The sequence below is a fragment of the Lemur catta genome, chromosome 17 (genome assembly GCF_020740605.2).
Source record: "Lemur catta isolate mLemCat1 chromosome 17, mLemCat1.pri, whole genome shotgun sequence".
NCBI classification, from domain to species: Eukaryota; Metazoa; Chordata; class Mammalia; order Primates; family Lemuridae; genus Lemur; species Lemur catta.
Genome location: NC_059144.1, coordinates 11365510 through 11391588, shown reverse-complemented (window position 1 = coordinate 11391588; position 26079 = coordinate 11365510). Strand labels below are relative to the sequence as shown.

Sequence of the window (26079 nt, the reverse complement as noted above, 5' to 3'; positions counted from 1 at the left end):
ATCACAACCAAGTAGGCTTCATCCCAGAGATACAGGGATGGTTCAACATATGCAAATCTACAAATGTAATTTACCACACAAATAGAAGTAAAAACAAAGACCATATGATCCTCTCAATAGACACAGAAAAAGAATTTGACAAAATTCAGCACCCTTTTATGACAAGAATGCTTAACAAAATAGGCATAGACAGGACTTACCTAAAAATGATACAAGCTATATATGACAAACCCACAGCCAGCATCATACTGAACAGGGAAAAATTGAAAGCCTTCCTGCTTAGAACTGGAACCAGACAAGGTTACCCTCTATAACCACTTCTATTCAACATAGTGCTGGAAGTCCTAGCCAGAGTAATCAGGCAAGAGAAGGAAATCAAGGGCATCCAAATGGGGATAGAGGAGGTCAAACTATCATTCTTTGCTGATGATATGATCTTATATCTAGAAAACCCCAAAGATTCTGACGTGAGACTACTGGAATTGATAAACAAATTCAGCAAAGTCTCAGGTCACAAAATAAATGTACAGAAATCAGCAGTATTCCTGTACGCCAACAACAGTCAAACTGTGAACCAAATCAAAGACTCAATACCCTTCACAATAGCAACAAAGAAAATAAAATACCTAGGAATATATTTAATTAAGAAGGTGAAAGACCTCTACAGGGAGAATTATGAAACACAGAGGAAGGAAATAGCAGAGGACGTAAACAGGTGGAAAACCATACCATGCTCATCAGTTGGCAGAATCAACATTGTTAAAATGTCTGTATTATCCAAAGTGATCTACAGATTCAATGTAATCCCTATTAAAATACCAACATCATTTTTCACAGATCCAGAAAAAAATAATTCTACGCTTTGTATTGAACCAGAGAAGACCCTGTATAGCAAAAGCAATCTTAAGCAAAAAGAACAAATTGGGAGGCATCAATTTGCCAGACTTCAAGCTATACTACAAGGCTATAGTAACTAAAACAGCATGCATAGACCAATGGAACAGAACTGAGAACCCAGATATAAAACCATCCTCATACAGCCATCTAATCATTGACAAAGCAGATAAAAACATACACTGGGGAAAAGAATCCTTATTCAATAAAGGGTACTGGGAAAATTGGATAGCCACATGTAGAAGACTGAAACAGGATCCACACCTCTCACCGCTCACAAAAATCAACTCACAGTGGATAACAGACTTAAACCTAAGGCATGAAATTATAAGAATTCTAGAAGAAAATGTTGGAAAAACTCTTATAGACATTGGCCTAGGCAAAGAATTTTTGAAGAAGACCCCAAAGGCAATCACAACAAAAACAAAAATGAATAAATGGGACCTGATCAAATTTAAAAGCTTCTGCACAGCCAAGGAAACTATCACAAGAGCAAACAGACAACCGACAGAATGGGAGAAAATGTTCACATGCTACACATCTGATGAAGGGCTGATAACTGAAATCTATGTAGAACTCAGGAAAATCAGCAAGAAACAATCAAACAACCCCACTAAAAAGTGGGCAAAGGACATGAACAGAAACTTTTCAAGAGAAGACAGACTAATGGCCAGCAAACATATGAAAAAATGCTCAACATCTCTAATCATCGGGGAAATGCAAATCAAAACCACAATGAGATATCACTTAAATCCAGTGGGAATGGCTTTTATCAAAAAGTCCCCAAACAATAAATGTTGGTGTGGATGCAGAGAGATACAAACACTCATATGCTGCTGGTCAGACTGCAAACTAGTACAACCTCTGTGGAAAGTAATATAAAGATACTGCAAAGAGGTACAAGTAGAACTACCATTTGATCCAGCGATCCCACTACTGGGCATCTACCCAAAGGAAAAAAAGATATTCTATAAAAAAGACATCTTCATTCAAATATTTATAGCAGTACAATTCACAATTGCAAAGATGTGGAAACAACCCAAGTGCATAATACAATACATAAGTACATAAGTAGATTAACAAAATGTGGTATATGTATACCATGGAGTACTACTCAAACTCAAAAAACAATGGTGATCTAGCACCTCTTGTATTATTCTGGATAGAGCTGGAGCCCATTCTTCTAAGTGAAGTATCACAAGAATGAAAAAACAAGCACCACATGTACTCACCATCAAATTGGTATTAACTGGTATCAACACTTATGTGCACATATAGTAGTAACAGTCACTGGGTGTCGGGCAGGTGGGAAGGGAGAGGAGGGGATGGGTATATTCACACCTAATGGGTGCAGTGCACACCATGTGGGGAATGGACACACTTAAAGCTCTGACTCGGGTGGGGCAACGGCAATATATGTAACCTAAACATTTGTACCTGGTAACATGCTCAAATTAAAAAAAAAAAAAAGTAGGTTAAAGAAAGTGGCTGCTGGAAGTGTAGGTGGGATGAACTGAGGGGTAAGTGACTAAAGAGGGAACACCATGTTGGCTTTGCCTGAGGGAGGCGCTGTGGCTGACGATTGTGTGCCAGCCAGTGTGTGCAGGGCGTGGCTGGGGTTCTGCAGGCACAAAGCAGCCTGACAGCTGTCTAGACAGAGTGAGGCAGCCCCAGCACATGGAAATCCACGTATTTCTACCACTCAGGTGCTTTATGACTCATGGAGTCCTTGCAAATATTTAGAAGGAGGTAACACATTGCAGGGGTTTCTTTCACATAACTGGGATGCCATATACACTGTTTTCAAGTTTCTATGTGCATATGGAAGAAAGAGAGTGGGAAAACTGAGGATTTTTCCTGGACATCAATTTTATGCAAAAAGATCTAGTCACTGTCTTCTTTCCAGCTAAGTTTATAAGAAATGACCAGTTTTTGCACTCGAAGTGACAGGTGACTGAGGTAAAGAGTGGGCTGCCCTGCTTTGAAATGGCAAGTGGTAACTGATGATTACAACACTCTGGGTGGATTTTCAATAAAGGATAAGGGAACATAACCATAGCAGTTTTCATGCAAGGCCAGGCTTTGTTATCCTTTTTAGGGAATAAATTATTCATTACTAAGATTACAGATATGAAACAGGCAGCAGGGGCCAAGGAGAGCACCAGGAAAAAGACAACTGTGTGAAAGCTCCTAAAATTGGAGCTGGGAAGAAGGAGCCCAGTTCTCTCACTGCTGCCGGGCAGCAGCCTTGGAAACAGAATGTGAGATAAGAAAGAAAAAGAAAAAGCAAAAACAAACAAACAAACAAACAGAATGTGGAAGGGTGGGCTTCCAAGAGGAAGGAGGGGCTTCAGTGTCGACAGCTTGGGTGGGGAGAAAGAGAGGGAAAGTGATGGTGCAAACCAGGACCTGGGCGGTGGTCAATTCCTCTCTTCAGACTGAAAGGCACTGAGACCTGGGCTCAAAACGCTGGCATGAATGCACAGGTGATCTTTTTGCTTTTTGACACACACTGCTTGAAGGTATTATATAAATGAACACACGAGCAATGTTGATAGTGATCAGCTAAATAAGGCTTTCCCACTTTAAAGTTTCAACTATAATAATGCACCCAGATTCAGAAGGTTCTTCAATTTATGTTAATCACGGGGCGGGGGGGGGGCGGGAGATGCCAGTTTCAGCATCCTTGTTCCTGAAGACAGTAAATAAGAGTTTCAGGAGTTAGAAAAATCACTAATAATGAAAGGTAAAATGACTTTATAGGAAAAAGCTAAGCTGATTTCCCTATCAAGTTCATGAAATAAAATACGGTGGTTTTTTTTTTAGTCATAGACTTACCCTAAAAGTAAATCTTTCAGGGTATAACTTTTTTAAAAAAGGATTTTCAGTAGATGCCAAAATGGCATTTTATTTTTTTGAACTGAGTGCTTTGCTTTTGATGACCTAGAAAGTGTGACTTGCTGCCATTTCATGATCATGCTCAATGCTCTACAGATGAAGGATTCTCCAAGGAGAAAATCATGACTTGGAAAGAAGGGAGGATTTACTGATGTGCTGGTCCGCCCAGGAAAGCAGATCTCGAGAGTATAAGAGATGAATTCAGGATTTATGCACACAGATATTAACATCAATTTTTCCTCATAGTTATTACATTTTTAAGGCCAGAGAAAATAAGGATTATATATATTTTATAGTCTATGTATTTTTAATTGTTTCTATGCATACTTACCTATTCTGTTGTGTTTTAATGAGAAATTATATTTCCTTTTTCCACTTCAGAATAAACACATAGTGGTTATGTATGACCTCATTCATCCTCAGAAGAGGCCTGTGAGATAGGTTTTGTTATTTTCTCCAGAAAATTGAGCACAGAGAGGTTAAATAATGAGCTCAAGTTCACACAGCAAGTAGGTGGGCCAGCAGGACTCGGATCCTGCGAGTCTAGTTTCAGAACCGGGGCTCACACCCCTGCACTAGGCTTGCAGATGGACACGTAACATGTAACTAAAAATATACCTAAACTGGCATTTTATCTGGATAAACATCTTTCATTACAGACAATGAAAGAATTTTAAAAAAACATCATAGAATATTAATAAATTATGAAATAAATATTCACTTAAAAAGCAAGTCATGCCCACAAATAGACCAGATAATGCTCTTTTTATTTTTATAAGTCAAAAGCCTATGATTTCTATGCCCCAAATCTGACCTGTCCCATTTTGCTCTGCCAAATAAAAAGGGAAGAATGTATTAGATATAACATAACAAAGGCTTTGTTCAGTGATGCATGCTCTGGAATTTTAATGTTATACTTTTTCTACAAACATGCTTTTAATAAGGCAGTAAACTGTATTTAGCTAAAGATGAAAATAATTGATCCATTTCAAGCCATTAAGGCAGTTTTATTTATTTATTTTTTTTTTACTTTACTTTCATCCTACTTTTCATTTTCATGGAAAGTACAGAGGTAATAGCAGATGAATTTCAATTAGTTTCAATTAGTGCCATAAACTGTTATAATGTATCGGGTTGCTGGGTTCCCTCAGAACCCCCCAGTGGAGCACTGCTCGTTTCCTTTGCAGCTGAAAGCGGCATTTGAGCCTGTGATGTCAGCTCTTCTCCATGGCACCGGAGCAGTTCTAATAGTTTAGGGTAATTTTCATCTATAAACCCATCCAACTCTAGAGCCCACGAAATGAAGTCCTTCCGGCTAGACTAATTCCATCACAGCATCACTGTGTTCTCCTTTGGAAGCAGAGAATGGTGAGATGACACAGTGACTGGGGAGAGGCTGCACTTTCGGGTGGTGTCTGTGTGTATTTGCAATGGACAGAAATTCAGAGGAGAGCTAATTTCTTCCTGGGAACATCCATCGCTCCTGCTGCCCACCATCCACCATCCTTCTAGAACAATCTCTCTCTCCATCATTCTCAGGGAACAAGCCCCTCCCTTTATGTCCCTGTGCTTCAGTAAAGTCAGGCCTGGTGTTTCGCAGGATGCAGGGTGTGGTTCCTGGATGGACAAGCCCCCCTGTCACAGCCAGCGAGACACAGTGAGATCTCTTCTCAGACTCCTGTGAGAAGGGCACTGTCCCCTGCTCCCTTGCCCCAACTCGCACCTGGAACTATCTGGGGAAGGGGAAATTAGCCCTGAGGAAGTAAAAGTAAACTACTGTGAAAAAATGTCCACATTTCTTCTGTTATTAGGATGATACAAATTGTCCAGCAATGGTAATGAATAACACGATCCGATCTTTCAAACGAGCAGGAATGCAGTCCTATCCCTTGTTTTTCATGATGGGCCAGACTTCTAGTTCCTGGTTTCAAATACCATCATCCCATAACTGACTTAGAGATAAGCTAGAAGTAGCTGTGCCAACAGGACCACCAAATGGAGCAAGACCGACCGCTTCCAGCCATCACCTGCTGCCTGGCCTCAACTGGGTACAGCCATCCTGGGTAACTCATTCTCATAGGTCACCTTCTCTCTGTTGGCACGGGTACTACAGATGGAAGGGTCACCTTCCTAAAGTGCTGTCTGTGCACAGCGTCACCCACCCCCTGGCCACCCCCTTCTCTGGGGCCCCATGCCCTAATAAGTGACCAGTTAAACTTGGGCATGGCAGGACACTTTGAGGTCTGCTATGGTGTCTGTCCCACCTGCTCCTGCACCCTCATCTCCTGTGCTGCCCTTCATAGACTGCCCCGCCGGAACTGTTGGCTCAGTGTCTTTTGGACACAATCCAAACTCCCCCAGCCTCTCTCTCTGTTTGCTTATCCTCCCCACCTTTAAGGCTGAGCTCAACTCCTCCTTTCTCCCTACCTTTTGTATAGAGACTGATACCCTCGACTTCACCAGTACCATGATGCCAGGGGCTGAGACTCGCACTCTGAGGAAACTTCAGTGTGTGGCAATAATTCCATCATACGTAGTAGTATCAGTAATGTTAACAGCAGCTTATAGTTATAGAACTCTTTCTGTGTATGACAGACTGTCCTGAGTATGGCATGTATTATACTATACTATTATGCTATCTCATTGATCTCATTTAATCCTCATAGCAGCCTACATAAGGAAGATATTACCCAGAATCTGAGACACAGATGGGTTAAGTAACTTGCCCCAGAAAATGGTGAACCCAAGATTTCAACCCAGGCCACCTGACTCCAGAACGTGAACTAGACTGCCTTGATAAATGTCAGTTACTCATGATGAAGACCTTAGCTCACCTGTCTAGCCAGCATGTTATTACTTTCATTAAAAGCAAAGGAAAGTTTTAAAGAATGCTATCAATTTTACTCAAGGGTTCTCCTGTCTTTTTCTCAACTGGCCATCAATTTCCAGGTTAGGTTGAATGGAAAAAGTTTTGACAAGACTCACCATGTGTGGGGAAGGAAAAGAGTTACATTCCCCACTGTATTCACTTACATTCACTAAAACATTTACTGAGCATCCACTACATGCCAGACACTGCTGGATGCACGTGACATTGAGATAAAGAAGAGCTATAATTACCAAAAAAATGGTTTGGAGCTTCAGCAAAGTGTGATACGCTAGATGTCTCAGAAACAATGATGAAACAACTATTTCCTTTTTGAAATGCCATTCTGGAAGGACCGCTAGATTTTCTGCAGTATTAGAAGGGATTTGAAAGCCCAGCAATAAAGCTGAAGTATCACACCCAAAGTCTCAGTTAAGAAATAGAGGTCATCAAGGTGCCTCAAATAATTTGGCATGATGTGTATTTCTACCTGGATCTGCCCTTCCTGCTTAACATACTGCAGCCTGCCAGGAAAGCCAAGGGTGTATTTAGGATGATTTACTTGGAGACCTTGGTAGGTATGATTCTGCCTGCTGTTGGTTCCTGGCTCTCAGGTGTAGATGGCCTTTCTGCAGGCAACTGGTGACTATCCTAGACCCACTCTGTTCTGGAATTTGGACTGTGATCCAGTGATGCTGCAAGAATAATAACTGCAAGAGTAAGATCTGAATGGGAATAAAGTCATGTCTGAATATGACTGAAATTATGGGAAAGTTATGAAGAGAAAGTTTGCTTAAGGAAAGAGGTTAACATTTTTCTTCCTTTTTTTTTTTTTTTTTTACTTGAGAAGTCATTTGAAAAGGGCCTCTACACAGAGTTACACTAACTTGGCTGGGTCAGGTTTCTCAGATGGATCCCAGAGCCTGGTGCCGGCATCTGAGTGTTAAAAGCATCTATCTGGGAGGTTCCCTGGGGAGTCATTGAGCACCAGACCTGGGGAAAATCACCTACATTTAAGACAAGAAACTAATTTCCATATGCTGTTCCATGAACAAAAGCAGGTACTCAGAATGGCTTTATGCAGTGGCTGATGGGAGACATTTCTTAAATCTTGAAAAAACATTCCCCTTTAAGTGGGCACCAGAGCATCACCATCTTTGACCACTAGTCAAGTCAGCAGAATAGCGCTGACACTCTTGCCCCATCTGAGAACAAAGAGAACAATGGATGAGGAGGCACCTGAAGGAGAGACCATGGTGCGTCTCTCTTTGGAATCTCTAAATTCTCTGCCATCAACACTCAACCTTAAGAGCTTGCCTTGCCACTTTCAAAGGCCCTTTTCTTGGTCAAATGCTCTATAGTCCTAACATCCAAAATAGCCAAAGGTTCAAAGTTAAATCATTGCATGCTAACAGGATTGGGTATAGTCCTAAGACATGCTATGTATTTTGTTTTCAACCACTGGCTTTTGTGCTTTCGGGGAGTTTAAGTTACATTTTGAGGTATGGACTTGATGAGATAGTAATTATTTGTCACAAATTCTATGGATAAAAGCAGAGTTCTACAAATTACAACTCATCATCCATTTTTGCAAATAAGTTTTACTGGAGCACAGGCATGCCCATTAGTTGATGTTCTGTCTGGGGCTGCTTTCTTGCTACAATGGCAGAGTTGAATAGTTGTGACAGAGACTGTAGGACCTGCAAAGTCTAAAACATTTACTATCTGGCATTTTACAGTAAAAGCTTGCTGACTGCTGGATTAGGAAATTCCCTAAGGCTCTATAGGTCTTGGGGCAGTGATGAAAGAATGACTAAAATGTTGAAATAGGTGCAAACACATATAGATGCAAACCTGAAAATAATACCAAGTTATGATGCAAATATGAAAATATTTTACAACATGTTTTAAATCTGCATTGCTGGTATATATCTATATATCCCATCTCTATCCAAAGGTTCCAGACCCAGTTGGTTTTACGGGTGATTCCTGTCTAACCCTTAAGTTACTTTGTATTTCAGATCCCCAAAGAATATGGAAAGCTTCCAAAAATGCTGACATTAGCATACCCTTGATTCCAAAAGCCCAACAAAGAAAGCATGAAAGAGAAAACTACAGGCCAATCTCATTTATGAATTTAGAGGCAAACAGCCTATGAAATACCAGCAAATTGAATCCAGCAATGCATTGAATGCCATTTGATATCTATCTGAAAAGTTTTAATGTAGTAAATTAGTAACCTTTTAATGTAGTAAAATGTAGTAGCTTGGCAAAAAGTTAATATCTAAATTGTCCACCAAAAATCAGAAGAAACTATATTTAATTTTGATGTATTAATTATGTTAACAAATATAATTAAATTTTGTTTAAATGCATATATTACATAAATTACCATATGTAATTTTATACCGTGAGGCCCACTTTCTGGGCACTTAGTGATCTTTACATCCCTGGACAGAATCAAAGGTCGAGGTTAGAATCCCAGCTCTAACCATAGGTGGGTGTGTAACTCAGTCAGGTCACTGAGTCTCCCTGGGCTTTAGGTAAAATGGACAGGCTGCACCACATCATCTCCAAACCTTGACTTCCAGGTTTTATTTACAGACACATAGGAAGCCAGGCCCTATTCTGGTTGTTTTACTAGCTGAAAAATTTCAACAACATCCAAGCAATAGAGAGGAAGATGCTTGAGAAAGCACTTTTGAGTGGCAGAGGCATTTGCACAAATGTTTTACTTTCTCATTTCGATTCAGAAAACGGTATGCAACTTGAATCTGTGTGTTCGTGGGAAGGCCTGTACAGGCAACACCAGGAAGGAGAACAACGGATTGTGAAAAGAAGAAAAAGCCCTTCTGATACATGCCTTTCTTTTCAGCTTCACAAAAGGAGACATATTTTCCATATAATTGCTAAACATGTTTGCTTATTAAATTATTCTTTAATTAGTTAATGATTTTAGCCATGCTTTGCTCTTCAGATATTCATTTTGTGTAATAAAATAATTATAGATAATTAAACTATCTCAAGCCTTTTTCTTTCCCCCAGCAAACATGCTGGGTATCCAAAAATGACAACAAGTTGTAAATTAATCTGGAAAACAAAGCATGACAGATGAATGATTTGGTTGGAATTAATTAGGCACTAATTATATACTGGAACTAGATGAAGAATGAGACTCATTATAAAGATAAAATGCTCTTCTGAAAAGATGCACAGTTACTCACATCCTTACCTTCTGTGGGGATGGAGTGGTTCCTTATCCAAGTCAGTGCCTTACAGCAGTCCTCTTCTTCATTGAGGGTGAAATGATTGCAAGGAACTTTCCCAGTGTACCGCTGCTGACTGCTGTTTGGAACCTCTCTGTTTGTCAGGTGTTGACTAATATCAGCCCCTGTAGGGCATGGGACCTGAGGTATGTTAGAAACATGCTTATTTCAGTGGTAATAGGTGAAACACCAATGCAGTTAAAAAAAAATAAAAAAGACATAGCAGTATCCTGAACAGGTATGTCTTTTTCTGTTTCCAGATATAATCAATCAGGTGTTTAATTAAAAGGGAAGAAAACAGGCAGAATGACCACTTAGAGACAGTTCTTAGAAGGAGTCACCCTGGTTATCTAATGCTGTGCAACAAATTATTTCAAAACTCATTGGTGGAAAACAACCATTTATTAGGTTCCCAGATTCTTTAGGTCAGTAATTCAGACAAGCGAGGTGGGGGACAGGTTGTCTCTGTTCCACAATGTCTGGGGCCTTAGCTGGGAAGACTCAAAGGCTGGGGGTGACTTGGTGGCTGGGGGATGGAATCATCTGGAGATAATTAAACTATCCCAATCCTTTTCCTTTCCCCCAGAAAACATGCTGGGTATTAAAAAATGACAACAAGTTGTCATCATTTGTCTGGTAGTTGATGTTGGCTGTGAGCTGGATCTTAGCTGGGGTTGTTGGCCAGAACACCCACATGTGACCTTGCGTGTGGCTTGGGCTTCCTCATAACATGGCGGCTGGGATCCAAGGGCAAGTGTCATGACAGAGATAGAACCAGTACAGAGAGCTCCATGTTCTTTCCTAACCTAGTCTTGGAAATCAAGCCGTGTCTCTTCCACCATATTCTATTCGTGGAGGTTGTCATAAAGGCCTGCCCAGGGTCAGGGGAGGGAACCTAGACTCCACCTCTTCATGCAAGAGTGGCAAGGCTCTGGAAGAAGCCATGGAACTGAGTTTGATGCGGCCATTTTAGGCAAAAACAATCTGCCACAGACACAATTTTATCTGGGGTTGAAATGCAAGTGTATAGAGGAGCTAGGCAAAAAAGAGAACGAGGGAAGTGGATTACTATATACTTAGGAAAATGATAGACTTATTCTTCGCTTTGTCACAGAAATTCTCTCTCTCTCTTACTCTCCCTCCTCCCCATCCTCACTTCTCTCTCTCAACATGGAGCCCTCTCAGAAGAACTTCTGTTCTCTCAGTTTTGACACAGACCTGAATGGGAACAGAAACTTTCCTCTACTGTAAGGAAAGCAATAGTAAAAACACACTAAAAGATGACACTAACACTTGTCCTCTGTGTCAAGAATACGGTAGCAAACTGGAGGGTCTGTGCCCTGGCCTAAGGTTCAGCCTCAACACAGCTGCATCTGGTTGTTGTCAGGGGAGAGTATGGGTTCAGCACGGCCAGATCCAATTTCTCATGACATGCCAAATCCCTGGGTTTTTATGGGGACTCCTGATTTCTTATTATATTGGTTCAAATTAAAATCAAACAAAGAAATGCCACTGTGAAAACAATAAAACAGCACAGTGACCTGAGTTTACCCAGTGGGCCACCACTTTGCCCCTCTGAGTTTTATTTGGCCGTCAGCGGGAGAGTATGTGGAGGAAAAAGAGGCAGGCAGAGGGGCACAGGACTTAAAGGCGACTGGAGGCCTCTGGTGGAAGACCTAAGACCTACCACACTAGAGGGCTTGCCGCATTCATGGTGTAAGGCCACAGAAATAGGGGCAGAAGAATTTTTTTCTCCCTTGACAAAATGCTTTATTGCACTGGGCCAATTGCTGGCTGGTGCTTGACTAAACCCCAGCTGGCAGTTAGGAAACTTTTGGTTATATCCTTCCTCAATAGAAATTGTAAAGCCTTCATACATTACTGTGATGTATTTAATTCAATTTCAAACTAGATTAAATTAAAACAAAACAAAACTGAATCCATGTTGAAAGCTGGACATCCTCTCTCCATGAAGAGGCTGCAGTAAAATTATATTTAGTGAAAAGGAACAACTCGGTAAGTAGTGGTCATTTACTGTAACCAAAATTGTGGAGGTAAAATATTTTATTAGTAAAATAACTTGTTTAGCAATATCACAATAAAATGTTGATGTTAGTATATTCATAGTTACTATAAAGTAGTCCACTGAAGGCTTTGGCAAATGGTTTGCAGTGCACAATATTGAATACTGTGCTTTGGAGTTCTGAAACCTCACTGGAACTACAAGGAACATTATAGTATAAAAGAAATGAAATTTCGGTAACATCCTATCAGTTTAATGAATCAAGGTTTAACAAATCATGAAAAATCCTTGGCAGAAAATGGCAGGGCGAAAGAACAAATTGAAAGCTAACGAATTTATAAAACTTTCAATAAGTTATTCCAAATAGTGGGGGTTCAGACAAAATAAATAAATAAAAGGAAGAGGAGAAAAAAGAATAAGGTCCAAATTAAAAATTAGCACACTATTATATAATCTTGAAACGTAATTGCATTCTGATAATGCAGATAATTCTTATGTGCACTTGAATGCATGGAATTGTTTTTGCACACTTCTCAACCATAAAACATTAAAGAAAACTTAATGAGATTATGTATTTTTCATCTTCATATACTGGTATTTTCACAAAATAGGCAAAACTCAAGCTAGGATTTTAAATCCCAAAGCCAAATAATTTGTCCACACAGAGTTTAGCAGAACTCAATAAATAAAAAATCATCTATGAAAAAACACCGATACCATGGCATCAAAGTAAGGGAAGGAATAAACTTTAATACAAGGGTATGAGGGTATTTAATGAAGAAATGCCACCCACCGGGGCTGGCTGTTCAAACTAGAGGATTCTCTGCTACTAACTAAACTGCCACCAACTTTTGATTAGAGAGCAGCAGACAACTTCCCAACCTGCCATCAGGTGACTTGACACTGAGCAGTGCATCACTGTTGAACCAGCATCACTGGCTGGTGGGGGCGCCATGAATACCCCATTCCCCCAGCAAGTTAATATTAATAACTTAGGGTGGCAGGCACTGCTGGCGGCCTATCCAATGTGCTAGCTCCCCTCCCCACCTTTTTTTTTCCAAGATGGAGTCTCATTCTGTCATCTGGGATAGAGTGCTCTGGCATCAGCCTGGCTCATAGCAACCTCAGACTCCTGGGCTCAAGCCATCCTCCTGCCTCAGCCTCCTGAGTAGCTGGGACTACAGGCATGCGCCACCATGACTGGCTAATTTTTCTATTTTTAATAGAGATAGGGTCTCACGCTTGCTCAGGCTGGTCTCGAACTCCTGTCCTCAAGTGATCCTCCCCCCTCGGCCTCCCAGAGTGCTAGCGTTATAGGTGTGAGCCACTGTCCCCGGCCTATTTCCCTTTCTTTCTTAGTAACAGACTCCTGGGAAATATGCCCAGCTGCAAAATCACATTTCCTAGCTCATGACCTAAGAGGTAGTGAAGAGATATAAGCAGGAGTCCTTGGGTGAGGCAACGTGAAAAGTCATTTTGCTCTAGTCCCTCCTCCTTCCTGCGTCTTGGAAATCAAATGGCTGGAGCCACAGCAGCCATCTTGAGATGGTGAGGATGGAAACCACATTGGAAGGAAACCAGATGGAAGGGCCCCGAGGTCCTGATAACACCAGGGAGCCACCTTACTGGACCTGAGTTGCTTTTCTCCAGATATTTTTAGTGAGAGAAAGAAATAAACATCTTTTCCTTTTTAAACTGCTTATTTGACTCTACCTATAAACAGTAAGTTCTAGAATCTCTGTTGTAAATACTTCTAAACGCTATCAAATGTAATCCCTGTACTATATCAGTGAAACAGAGAAAGAGGAAAGGGAAAGAGGGAGAGGAGAGACAAACAGAGACAGTGGTTCAGAACTCATGCTCTCCCTGCAGGGGTGGGGAACCTGCAGCCTTCTAGGTCCTTAAGTACAGCCTTTTGACTGAATCCAAATTTTACAAAACAAATCCTTTTATTAAAAGGGATGCAGCAGAGAAAGAAGAACCTTTTCTTGCCTCCTTTGGTGCTTAAAAAAGAACACTGTTGAAATTAGAAGGCCACAGGTTCTCCAATTCCTTGCTGGCTGACCTTGAGTAAATTACCTTCACTGCACCTTGATTCCCTCATTTATAAAATGGGGATGAAAATAGCATGGACCTCAGAGTTATGGTGAGGGTTCCATCAGTTAACATCTGTCTGTCTCCCGGCAAACATCCTACCACAGTGAGGTGCTTCTCCCCGTCCTGCTGAGGGCTCCCATGACACACCATGCTCCTGTCTCTGGGGCCTGGCCACTCCCTTTTGCAGTAGACTTTCAGACTATTAGAAAGTTGTTTCTTGGGATGAATAAGCACCGTATTCTCATCATTTCTGGGGTCTGTCCTGAAGGCTTCCCAGGCTGTGATGTACAAGTCTAATTCGTTTTCTGTGTGAAAACCCTGCAAGTGTTTGAGGACTGGCTGGCATGCTGTGCACCCTGAATCTTCACTCCTCTGACCAAACATCTGGAGTGACTTTGAGTACCTGGCTGTGCTTCAGCTTGTTCTATCCTTTTTAAAATGAGACTCCAAGAAACCAATGTCATATTCCAAGTGCAATTCTGTTTTTGTGACATATCCTTTGACCCAAGCATGTTCAGCAGGTAACAGGTTCATGTCTACATGGTCGTCATGAATTTTATCCTTTGTCAGTATGAATGCTTTTTTCTTCCGCTTCCACTTGTTGAGTATTTATATTGCTGCTTCTTCTCATAGCTGTGTGAATTTGCCTGACAAATTCACTTTTTGTGACTTTTAACCATCTTTTTGTTTTTCAACTTTTGCTGCCATTTTGATTGAGAATTTCTCTTGCATTTTAAATTTAGCGTAAATACAGAGTTTTAGTCTTATAACAAGGCAGTTTGAAACCATGTCACTCCCTGTTATAACTGTTGCACTTTTCTCCTTCTATCATTCCAGTTTACATCTTCACTTTTAACCATTGTGGCTTTGTTTTCCTCCCTTTTTATCTTCTCCAGTGTTTGGAAGGTTCTTCATGCTGTTCCACAGGATTCTATAACCTTATTTCTTCTAAATATAAGAGTCAAGACTGAAATATTACCTTTGGATTTCCCCATTTAAGATGATGCATATTCCTCCTTTGTCATCTCTCTCTCTATTTTCAACAACTTCTTGGTCTTTATTAGGTTAATTTAGATTGAGTCATTATTTTCTATTTTGCATTTATTCACAGATTAACAAAAATTATTTAGATTACATTCTTAAATTGTTTGTGTTGCTTGCCACCTGTCTTTTTCTACTATTGTGAAGATCTAAATTTTCTTTTATGTCTTAGTTATTTGGAATACCAATTAAAGCAAAAAACATGGAAGATAATTTTTCTGAGGCCTTGCACATATCTTCAAATATGAGAGAATTAAGTGGGCATATAAGTATGGAGTCACCAACTTCCCTCAAAATTCTGTGTGGTTGGTTTCATTTTCTTTTGCCATTTAATGCTTGAGAAAATATTTAACACCTGTCTTACTTTTGTTCCTTTTTCAGGGGAAGGATTGGTAATCTGTTATTTTCTTTTTAAAGTTCATTTTTTCCCCATCATAATCATTCTCATAGAACCAAAATTTTGTCAGAATGTAAGTAATTGAGAAAATTTTTTCTTTGAATCGGCCTGGAATGTGGTTAGCTGGACAATGTATTTTTCAGGTAAGGAAAGTTTTCTTCTAGAATATCTTTAATTATTGTCTCTATTCCATTTCTTTGGGTCTCTTATTCAGGAAAACCAATTATCTATATGTTGTTTCCATGTCTATGATATCCTGTTATCTCTTGTACCAAATGTATCCCTTTGTCCTTTGCCTCTGACCCCTGGGGAAGCTTTGTGGTTTGTCTTCAGCATCACTAACTGTACAGCAGCAGTTCTGTCTCTGGTGGGGATTTAATTTCAATTCTTTCTTATTCACCCATCTCCCTTTTCATCTAATCCTGTGGCCTTTTCAGCTTAGCCTCTGTTCTCCTGATGGCTTCAGCTCCCATTTCAGAGGCTGAGTGATAAAATCGTACTGAGGATGATAACTAGTTTCCTGCAATGTTTGTATGTGTATGGGTGCATGCACACGTGCGTGTGTGAATCCTGAATTTCTGAATATTTTCAAAAGTGTGTTCTTTCTGTGATTTTTCCAGATGTTCCCTTTCTCTTATTGTGTTATCTTTTTGTTTTAGTTGTCTCTTGCTGGTCAATAAACTCACACCAAAAATTAGTGACTTAAACAACAACCATTTTATTAACTTTTCATGATTTCCTTGCTCAGAAATCACGTAGGGTTTCGATGGGCAATTCTTTTATTCTATGTGTTATGGAGAGAAGTCGCTTTAGCGATATTCGGCTGGTGGATGGACTGGCCTGGAGCATCCGAGATGGCTTCACTCACATGTCTGGTGCCTTTCGGGGATGGCTGGAAGGCTGGGTTTCGCTGGGACTGGCAGGCAGAGAACCCACCTCTGCCATCTCCAGTGTGGTGATCCCAGGGTAACAAAAGTTTTTGTGTGGTACCTCAGGGCTCCAGGAGCAACTGCTTCCACAAACAAGGAGGATCTTCATGGCCTTTGTGACTTGGCCTCAGAAGTCACACCATGTCATGTCTTTTGTACTTTATTGGTTAAGGCAGTCACAGTCTGCCCAGATTCAAGAAGAAGAGACATAGACACTACCTCTTGGATGGAAGAAGCATCAAAGACTTTGCAGCCATGTTTTATTTGTTTGGCTTTTTTTTTTTTTTTTTTTGAGACAGGGTCTTGCTCTGCTGCCCAGGCTAGAGTGCCATGGCTTCAGCCTAGCTCCCAGAAACCTCAAACTCCTGGGATTAAGCGATCCTTCTGCCTCAGCCTCCAGAGTAGCTGGGACTACAGGCATGTGCCACCATGCCTGGCTAATTTTTTTCTGTATATATTTTTAGCTGTCCAGATAATTTCTTTCTATTTTTTAGTAGAGACGGGGTCTCACTCTTGCTCAGGCTGGTCTCGAACTCTTGAGCTCCAACGATCCGCCCGCCTGGGCCTCCCAGAGTGCTAGGATTACAGGCGTGAGCCACCGCACCCGGCCTGCAGCCATGTTTTAAAGCAGCCACTTTTCTTTGCCCTCATGCTGTTATTTTCCCCTTTAATCATCTTCAAATTGAGATCTCTTCATACTAGTTGCTGTCAAATGACATCGAGGACTGTCTTTCTCAGGTCTGTTACTGGGAGGCACACTGGTGTAGAGAGTTCTCTCTCCTAGCCCCTGTTTGTAGCAGGCTCTTGCCAGGGGCTGCACTGTTCCGGATGCCACACTCTTATTTACCCAGTCTAAGATAAAATTAACCTCTTTGGAGACCACACGTATTGCTCTGACCCACATCAAGGTTACGGTAACTGAAGTCCCAGCTCTTTCCCTCACTTGGGTGAAGGTACTTGCCCCACCTACTGGCTGCTCCTGAGCACCACTCCTTTGGACAGTCCATGCCACAGTTTTCTCATGGTCACTGTCAAACCCATGTGACTTTGAGTTGACAAACTTTTGTTCTTCTTCTTTATGAGATTACCCAAATCCAGGTGCTGAGCAAGCATTTCTCTGTCATTCCATAACTGTCCACGAGTGGCTCTTTCATCTCATTTGCAAGCTATCAGTATTTTTCAAAACTAGCATGTGTTTACCAATTAAAAAAAAATCAAAATTGATAGCAGGGGTGAGGAAGGGAGTTAGAGGGTTCTGAAAGCGAGCCTGCTAAATCTTCATCTTCCAAATTGGAGAGGTCACAGCTAATGCCCAAAGTCGACAGATCAAGGAAAAAACTTCTATAAACATATTAACTGCATTTGGAGTTATGGCGGTAACCACGGAAGATCTAAAAACAGAATACTTCATAGCAGTTGCCTCTGGAAAGAAGGCTTGGAAAGTAAGAGAGGGTTAGGAGAGAGGCCGGCCCCCGTCATGCTCAGTCCTGAGGTACAATGTAATGTTTTACTTTGTGCATGGATTTTCTGATAAAAAAATAAGTAATATGTATTTGAATATCAAAAATACTGCATAATATTTTAGAGTGAGGCATGCCATTTAAAAGGTCTGATTAGAGGTTAAAGTTTGTAATTATATTTTATAACAGGTTGTCTTCTTGCTTTGGGTTTAAGCTTTATTTTCATCCCTATAATTCGTTTTTTAAAAAAAATCACAAAATTGGGACAAAACCATGAGATTGCTGAAGAGAAGGAAATAAGAGAAAAAAAAAAAAAAATCCAGAAGATCCCCAGGGAATTCAGCTGCCCTTTCTGCATCACTCTATGTACTTTGATTTTTATGTCCTTCTGGAAAAATTAAATTGGAACTCCCTTTATCACTTCTTCATTTCATTTTTTCCATTGTAAAAAGGGCAAGAGCTTAATGTGCCACAGACTAAAGCTGCAGGGGCAGCTGGACACACATGGGCAGATGCTCGAGTCTCTGGACAGCTGGCTGGGTCTTCCACTCGCAGTTTCCAAAGTACGCAGTTTCGGGCAGCAGCTGGAACCCGGCGGGCAGGTGATGGGGAGACCAACTGAAAAGGTGCATGGGGTTTTCCTCTGGCTTAATGTTTTAAAAGGAGGAATATTTAAATATCAAAACAAAGTATTCCTCCAGTTAATTTTTATCCCTTAACCAGAAAAAAAAATCCTCTTCTATCCTTTGAGAATTAGACTTCTCTCTCTTTTTTTTTTTTTATTTCAGCATATTATGGGGGCACAAACATTTAGGTTACGTATATTGCGCTTGCCCCCCACTCCCCCCCAAATCAGAACTTCAAGCGTGTCCATCCCCTAGACGGTGTGCATTGCACCATCTAGGGGATGTATAAAAAATAAATAAAAATAAATAAATACAAAAGAAAGAAAGCAAAGGAAAGGAATTATTCAGAGGTTGATCCAAACTGCTCCAAGTGTGGTCCCTTCACTGGCAGCATCGGCCTCACCTGGGAGCTTGTCAGAAATGTAGCATCTCAGGCTTCCCAGCCCAGCCCCCCTGCTCCAATCTGGATCTCAACAAGATGCACAGGGGATTCATGTGCACGGTACATGGGAAGCGCTGCTGTAAGGTACAGATGAGGGATTCTAGGTTGAGCACGTTCAAGCTGGTGGTTCTCAGCCTCAGCTTAGAAGCATCTGGGAGCTTAGAAAAAATACCTGACTGGGTCCCACCACAGAATAATGAAAACAACCTCCGAGGGTGGGGCCTAGGCACAGGCGTGTGTTCAAAGCACCCAAGGTGATCTCAATGTGCAGTCAAAGCAGAAAACATTGGTTAGGTGATGCTCAAAGCTGCTGAGCACATTCTGTGACAACGCCTGGACTAAGATGCCGTCTCCTCCACGCACTGCCTCTTGCGGCCTTGGCGATGTCAAGGAACTGGTGCACACAGGCCTGCATCAAATCCACAACCATTCACAAGACGGCCTGACTCAGACCCCATCCCTGACTTACAGAGTAAGTCTCATTTCTACCGTATTTTTGTAACTACATGAAATGCTCATGTGCATTGTAAACTGGGAAGATTAAAATCTGCTGCCCTAAGACATTGAACAGCGTCAGTTGTATCCAGTGATGCTTTATGCAAATGTGGCTGGAGAGCTTAATAAAATGGAAAGGGTGGTCACTGGGAAACCAATCAATCAGATTTCCTGGTTTTATAACCGAGAGACAAAATAAAATAAGGGTTGACAGAAGGTGCGCATGTTTGAAATACTTTTGCGTGAGCCCATTGCCACAGCCAAATGTTAGCCTCTTGAGGCATAAATTAATTTACCACAAATGCAGGCTTGGTTGTGTCTGGATTCTGCTAGGGGGAGCAGTAAGTGTTAGACTTTTGGACAACAGCTTAAAGAATGACATTTCTCTAACTTGCTGTGATTTTTATCCTTGAGCAGAATGTTTTTATTGGAATGGGTTTCTGGGAGGGTTTGCGGACACAATTCTGGTCATGTGTGCAGGCCCTGAAGGGCGCTGTTATGAATTTAGCTCGGCAGCTATCCAGACAAGAAGGGATGCTCTTTACCCAGAGAGCATGTGCCCCAGTATACACATGGATGACTCTCACGGAGGTCTCCAAACACATGCCGTTTGCACTTCACGTGCCCAGCCTTACCTGGTACTGCTGCCCGGTACAGAGGATGAGGTGGTCGTAGAGCACTATCTCTCCCGTGGAAAGCACGACGTGCTTGGCCGCCCGGTCTATGCCAGTCATTCTACCAACCACAACATTAACCCAGGAGCACAGTGACATCAATGCATAATCTTTATCATTAAAACAGTGGCTGCAAAGAGAGAAGCTCCATAAGTGACATTTGAGCAGCTGACAGCGGGCATTAATTAGACATCTGGTGAGCTGGTTCAAGTCCCCTAGTGGGCTGAGTCTGTGCTCTTGCTGTGAGTTTACCAGGACCGACACTGGGAGATTGTTCGTTATGAAACACTTAGTCACAAATTGACATCTTCCCATTAAAGCTAAATTGTTCCACCTGGCTTAGGCCAGCCCATGACAGGGAGGGAGGGTGTGTGCATGTGTGTGTGTGAAATCACTAATACTATGTTCTTTCCTCTGCTTCTGTTTCATGGAGGTTGTACGTTTACTTTAGCTGTTAAACTGTCATATTGATCACAGACTCAAAGGGAATGAGGAAGAAGGAAGTGACATTGTTGAGGATTCCCAAAGACAGGGGTCAGAGTCTTTGACTATGGAGAACCCTTCCTATTTGCTAATACTTTTCAATAAAGGACTCATTCTTAGAATTAATGTATGGCTTCATGCCAAAACAACAAAACACATTTTATTTAACGAATATGTCAATTAGGGAATTTATGTTTGCAGCAGGTATATACTCCCTGGAGACTTTTGGGATTCACCCTGCAGGACAAAGGTGATTTATGGGGAACTGGTACTTCTACGAACAGCAAGTCCTTTAATGCTGTGGCTTCAAGGCACTGGAGGATGCCTGAGCTTCCATTTCCTGGGTTCTGTGGGAGTCTGAGCACTCTATGGTAATGTAAGAGTGGGCTTCTTGTGGTTTTGAGTGTACTTAAAGATTTTTGTGACTGTTGTTTCTAGAATTTTCTGAAAGGTTTCACCTTTTAATGATTCTGTTCTGAAGACTGAGAGTCTAAGGTGATAGGACAATAAGTGTTGCATTGAAATTTAGGCTGCATGATCCTTTTCTTCTTTTAAAAAACATTTTTAAACATTATTTTTTTATTTTTAGAGATGGGGTCTTGCTATGTTGCCCAGGCTGGCCTTGAACTTTTGGGATCAAGCCATCCTCCCATGTGAGCCTCCTGAGTAGCTAGGACTGCAGTTACATGTCACCACGCGCAGCAGCACGATCCTTTTCACAAAGAACTGTGCCATGGTCTAGGTCCCTTCTCTTTTGCTAAAGACTCTACATTCCCTTGATATGTTTCAGTTTTCTCACCTCCCAACGTGGGATAATTAGCCCTCCCTACATGTCCCAGGCATTGTACAGAATGAACGGGAAAATGTAAGAGATGCTGTTTTGTTAAGTGGGATGCATATGTGAAGGGTATTATTCTAAATAATATTAATGATACATAATCCTGTTTACTTTCTTTGGAGGCAAACAGGATTCTGAAGTGGTAATGGGAGAACATTTTTTCTTTTTGATCCACACGTGAGTCTGGTCTTGCTGCACAAAGAGAATTCTAGTAATGGTCCACATTAGACCCTGTTACGGGGCCTGTGAAAAAGACGGGAGCTCTGGGCTTTGTATCTCTCCATGAAACAACACTTAAGAACAAGAAAATTTCTTCTTAATAAGAGAAGAAAATCGGAGGCTGTCCTGTCACGGGAAAATAATGGATAGTGAGATGAAACTCTCCTCTAAAAAACCATTTTGATAGCTTTGCAGGAATACAGGAAACTCCATTGCCTCCACACATTCATGAGAGACCCACGAAGGATTGTTTGTATTTGTGATACAGTCCCTACTGTAAGCATCCGAGATGAGGAAAAATTAAATATAGTTAGTGCACAGGGATTAGACTTATGAGGATTTGCCCAAACATAAAAGCTCTCCTGGGAAATTTGTGGAAGGCGAAGACAATGCTATTTTTAATGACAGTAAGACAGTAGTGTTGATAATGTCAGAATGCATATTTCGAATTAAAATTTGAAGCTCTGTCCATGGGAACTGGCATTGGGGAACACTGATTTTTAGGAACCTTTACTTAGATGCAAAAGGAAGCATTGAAGAATGTGGGGTGCTGGCTTTTACAGTATGTTACTACACTAAATAACATCTCTCAGTTTAATTATCACTGTGTAAGTGACTGCTATCCATTCTGCATGTTACTATCCATGCTGAATCCTCTTTAATTTACTTGCCACGTAAGTGAAACTATATATTGGAGACTGTAAGTGATCTTTTTCTAAAATTATTTCCTAAGAAAAATTAATAAGCATTAAGATTTTAACATAGCAGGGAACTGTCTCATGGCTTGGTGACAAGAGAAATGCCTCCACTAGTGTTCTCTGGAAAGGAGACAAGAAACCAAAGAAGGCACATCAATGAAACTTCATGCTTCTCAAGTGAGTTTGACCCTGACTCAAAAATAATGTCTTGACAGAAAATTCTGGAGACAGACGGGAGGAGGAAAAAAGCAAAAATTCGAGATGAGGAAATTTCTGGAAGAGGGCATATATGAGGAGTGGCTTGAGGTTGTGGAGCTCCCAAACCGAGTGGTCAGAAGACTTAGCCTAAAGCTCCAGTTGCACCATTAGAAGCAAGTTCCAGGAGAGCGTATGTAAGTCAGTGGAGACCTGCACCTCATGGAATCAGAACTTTTCAGAACCGGAAAGAACCTTAGAGTTTCTCATAAAGGATTAATTGTGACACTTTTAGAGGAAGGACCATCATAATTAACTTTCAATTAGGCAGGGTGGATTGTCCAACTAGTAGGTTTCTCCTGTTTCCTGTTCTCCCCTCTTCCCACTGCCTTCCCTTCGGCTCCATCCCGGGAATGTCATTAGCGCCTCCGCTGGAGGCTGCACAGGGCAGGGGAAAGAAGCCAAAAATGGTTATGCAGAAAATAATCACAACAATCACAAATCAAAACACTGGTTAAGGACAAGTTCAAAATTAGTATTTAGAATGAGGAATTTAAATTATTAAATTTATGGATGTCATTTGCACTTGATATTTTTAAACTCCTTGCTCAGAGATAATTTCCTTTATTGGGGTACGAGGACCATTTGAAAGGCAACATCCTGTTTATGATTCATTCTGGTTTCTAAGAAGTATGATGACATGCAGTTACCCATGCAAAGGGATCTGGCTGGGTTATTTTGTCTCTGTCTAATACTTGAGTGAAGCGAGTCTTGCAGATATTTTTGGAGGTAACTTTCATTTAGTCCACATTATTCACTGAGTACTCGCTATGTGCCAGGCACTGTCCCAGATGCTGAGGACACATCAATGAATAGAAAGACAAAAATTCCTGCTTTTGTGGAATTTATAGTATAGTGGAAGGATCTAGAATATAAAGAATAACCATAATTTTAAAAGGCAAACTATATATTATTTAGAAGGATTTCCAGTACTAAGAGAAAAATAGAGCAGAGAATGGGGGACTGGGTTGTGTTGGGGTGCTGGGTGCAAATGAATGGGGTGGTCAGGGTAGGCCTCATGGAAAAGGTGACATTTAGGAGAGAAAAGCAAAGACCGCAAGATGGGGACTTGACCACTGTGTTTGAGGGACATCCAGAAGGTTGATGTGGCTAGAGAAAAAGGGCAAAAATAGTCAAAGGTGAGGTTAGAAAAGTAAGTAGACAGGGAGAGGTTTTAGGTCGTAGCACTCTAGAACTTTCTGTGATGATGGCAGTGTTCTTTATCTGTGCTTTCTATTAATAATATGGTAGCCACTGGCCACATGTGGCTAATATGATCGAGGAGCTGAATTTTTCATTTCATCTAATTTTAAGTAATTTAAATCTAAATAGCCACATGAGGCCAGTAGCCACCACATTGGATAGTGCAGCTCTGGGTTGTGAGGAGTTGGTATGATCAGAGTCACATTTTTGCAGCCTTACTCGACTACTGTGTTGAGAATGCAGAGAGGCAAGGACAGCGGCGGGGACAGTGGTGACTTTCCACCCAGCCACTTGGTCTGCCTATGCAGTATCGCACCTCAGAAAGTCAGTTATTAGCTGCTCTCTCCCATAACATGCCCAGCATGTGATTGACAGAAACCTTTACCCAGCTGACTGAAATAAATCCCTAGTAAGGCATTTATCTGTAAAAACAGTATTTCCTGGGACTCAAATAATTTAGAAAGAGGAAAATGGGGGGAAGGGGATATCCCTGCATTCTTGGGCAGAATTTGGTGTTATGCTAATTTTAACAAAAATCCAGAAAGCTTGGCTTATCATATACTTTTCACAATCAAAAAAACCAAAGCTCAGACACTTAGAGGTAGGGGCTGGTCTGAATCTGAGTTCTCCTGGGCTCAAAACCCATACCCTTTATACTGCACCATAATGACATCCTTCAAAAAAAATATTAAAGTTTATAGTTTGGTAGAAGCATTAGGTCAAAATCAGCATGGTTCTGCAGCCAAGGAAGCTGTGGTTTTTCTCACTGTTTGATGGAAAAGCAAGTCTTTTTCATGGAGGAGAGAGAGTCCCTTCATCATGGACTCTCAAATGAACCCCCTGAGAGGGAACAATTTCCTTCATCCTCATTGGAAACATTGGAAGATTGTTTCTAGGGGCAGGGAGCCTAATATTTCTTGTACCCATGTTTTGCTACAGGAAATTAAAATTAATAAAAACTTTGTGGCCAGGCGTGGTGGCTCACGCCTGTAATCCTAGCACTCTGGGAGGCCGAGGTGGGTGGATCATTTGAGCTCAGGGGTTCGAGACCAGCCTGAGCAAGAGCGAGACCCCGTCTCTACTAAAAATAGAAAGAAATTAGCTGGACAACTAAAAATATATAGAAAAAATTAGCCAGGCATGGTGGCGCATGCCTGTAGTCCCAGCTACTTGGAAGGCTGAGGCAGGAGGATCGCTTAAGCCCAGGAGTTTGAGGTTGCTGTGAGCTAGGCTGACGCCACAGCACTCACTCTAGCCTGGGCAACAGAGTGAGACTCTGTCTCAAAAAACAAACAAACAAACAAACAAAACAACTTTGTGACAAGGAAATGGTATTGTCTGGAAGGCATTTTATCAAATAATGATTCCACTGGGATGAAAACAATAAAGCTTGCCCAGACTGGCATGGAAGTTCTCTGATTGCAAATGGCCAGGTTAGGTGTGAGACACATACCCCAGTGAGGTGCCTTGTTGGATGCAAATATAGTCACCAAGCTCCATTGCCCTAGTGTCACTCAGAACCCAAATGCAGGGGTGCCTAGGCCCCTAGACTGTGTCCCAATTGGTTGGAACAAGGCAGATGTCTTTCCACAGATACAAAATGGTAGCCAGACCCTGTCACTCTTGGCCATTCACTTGGTAACAAGTTTGTACTTGTATCTCCTAAATAACATCTCAACTCCAGGAGAAAAACCTACCACTTTCCCTTTCCAATCTGGAATTCATTATTTAGCATAAAAAAGACTGCACATGAATTAGGACATGTAGGACTCAGAATGAAAAAGCAAATAGAATTCATACTCAGTTGCTAAAAACTTCCTTTGTTCAGCACCCAGAAGGTTTTTTCCAGGGAGTCCGTGAGTTGAAATCAGGGTGAGATTATTAAACTTCAGGTGAGAGCTATGGAGAAAGAAAAAAAAAAAAGGAAAAGAACAGAAAGAGTTTAGGCTTGATTTAGTGAAAGTTTATCATAATTCAATTTAACTTTATACCGTGTGTCATCCAACTGTTGAATTTTTCTTAGAAGCTAGCGACTCTTTTTGCACAACCCTTCAAAGAGAACCATGTAAATGAAAAAAGGAAGGTGGCACTGGAACTGCTATTGCAGAAACTTAAGCCACACACAGTAATGACAGACACTGTTTAATTGTCTTTATTTAATTCTCGAAGTAAAACAAAATAAAACCCACAAATTGAGAGGAGAGAGGTAATTACAGTAGACATTAATGCAGAGTTTGAATATTAGACTACTTCTAAGAAACTGCTTAGAATCATA

General features: G+C 41.1%; 1 protein-coding gene across 1 annotated transcript in view; it reads right to left on the bottom strand.

The window, feature by feature from the left end:
- Positions 1-26079, bottom strand: part of CFAP61 (cilia and flagella associated protein 61) — a 253590-nt gene that overhangs the window by 74067 nt on the left and 153444 nt on the right. The window contains exons 19-21 of the mRNA XM_045528893.1: positions 25605-25703; positions 20070-20238; positions 9891-10065 (exon numbers count right to left, since the gene is read on the bottom strand). Of these exons, the coding sequence (XP_045384849.1) occupies positions 9891-10065; positions 20070-20238; positions 25605-25703 (443 nt within the window). The remainder of the gene's footprint in view (positions 1-9890; positions 10066-20069; positions 20239-25604; positions 25704-26079) is intronic.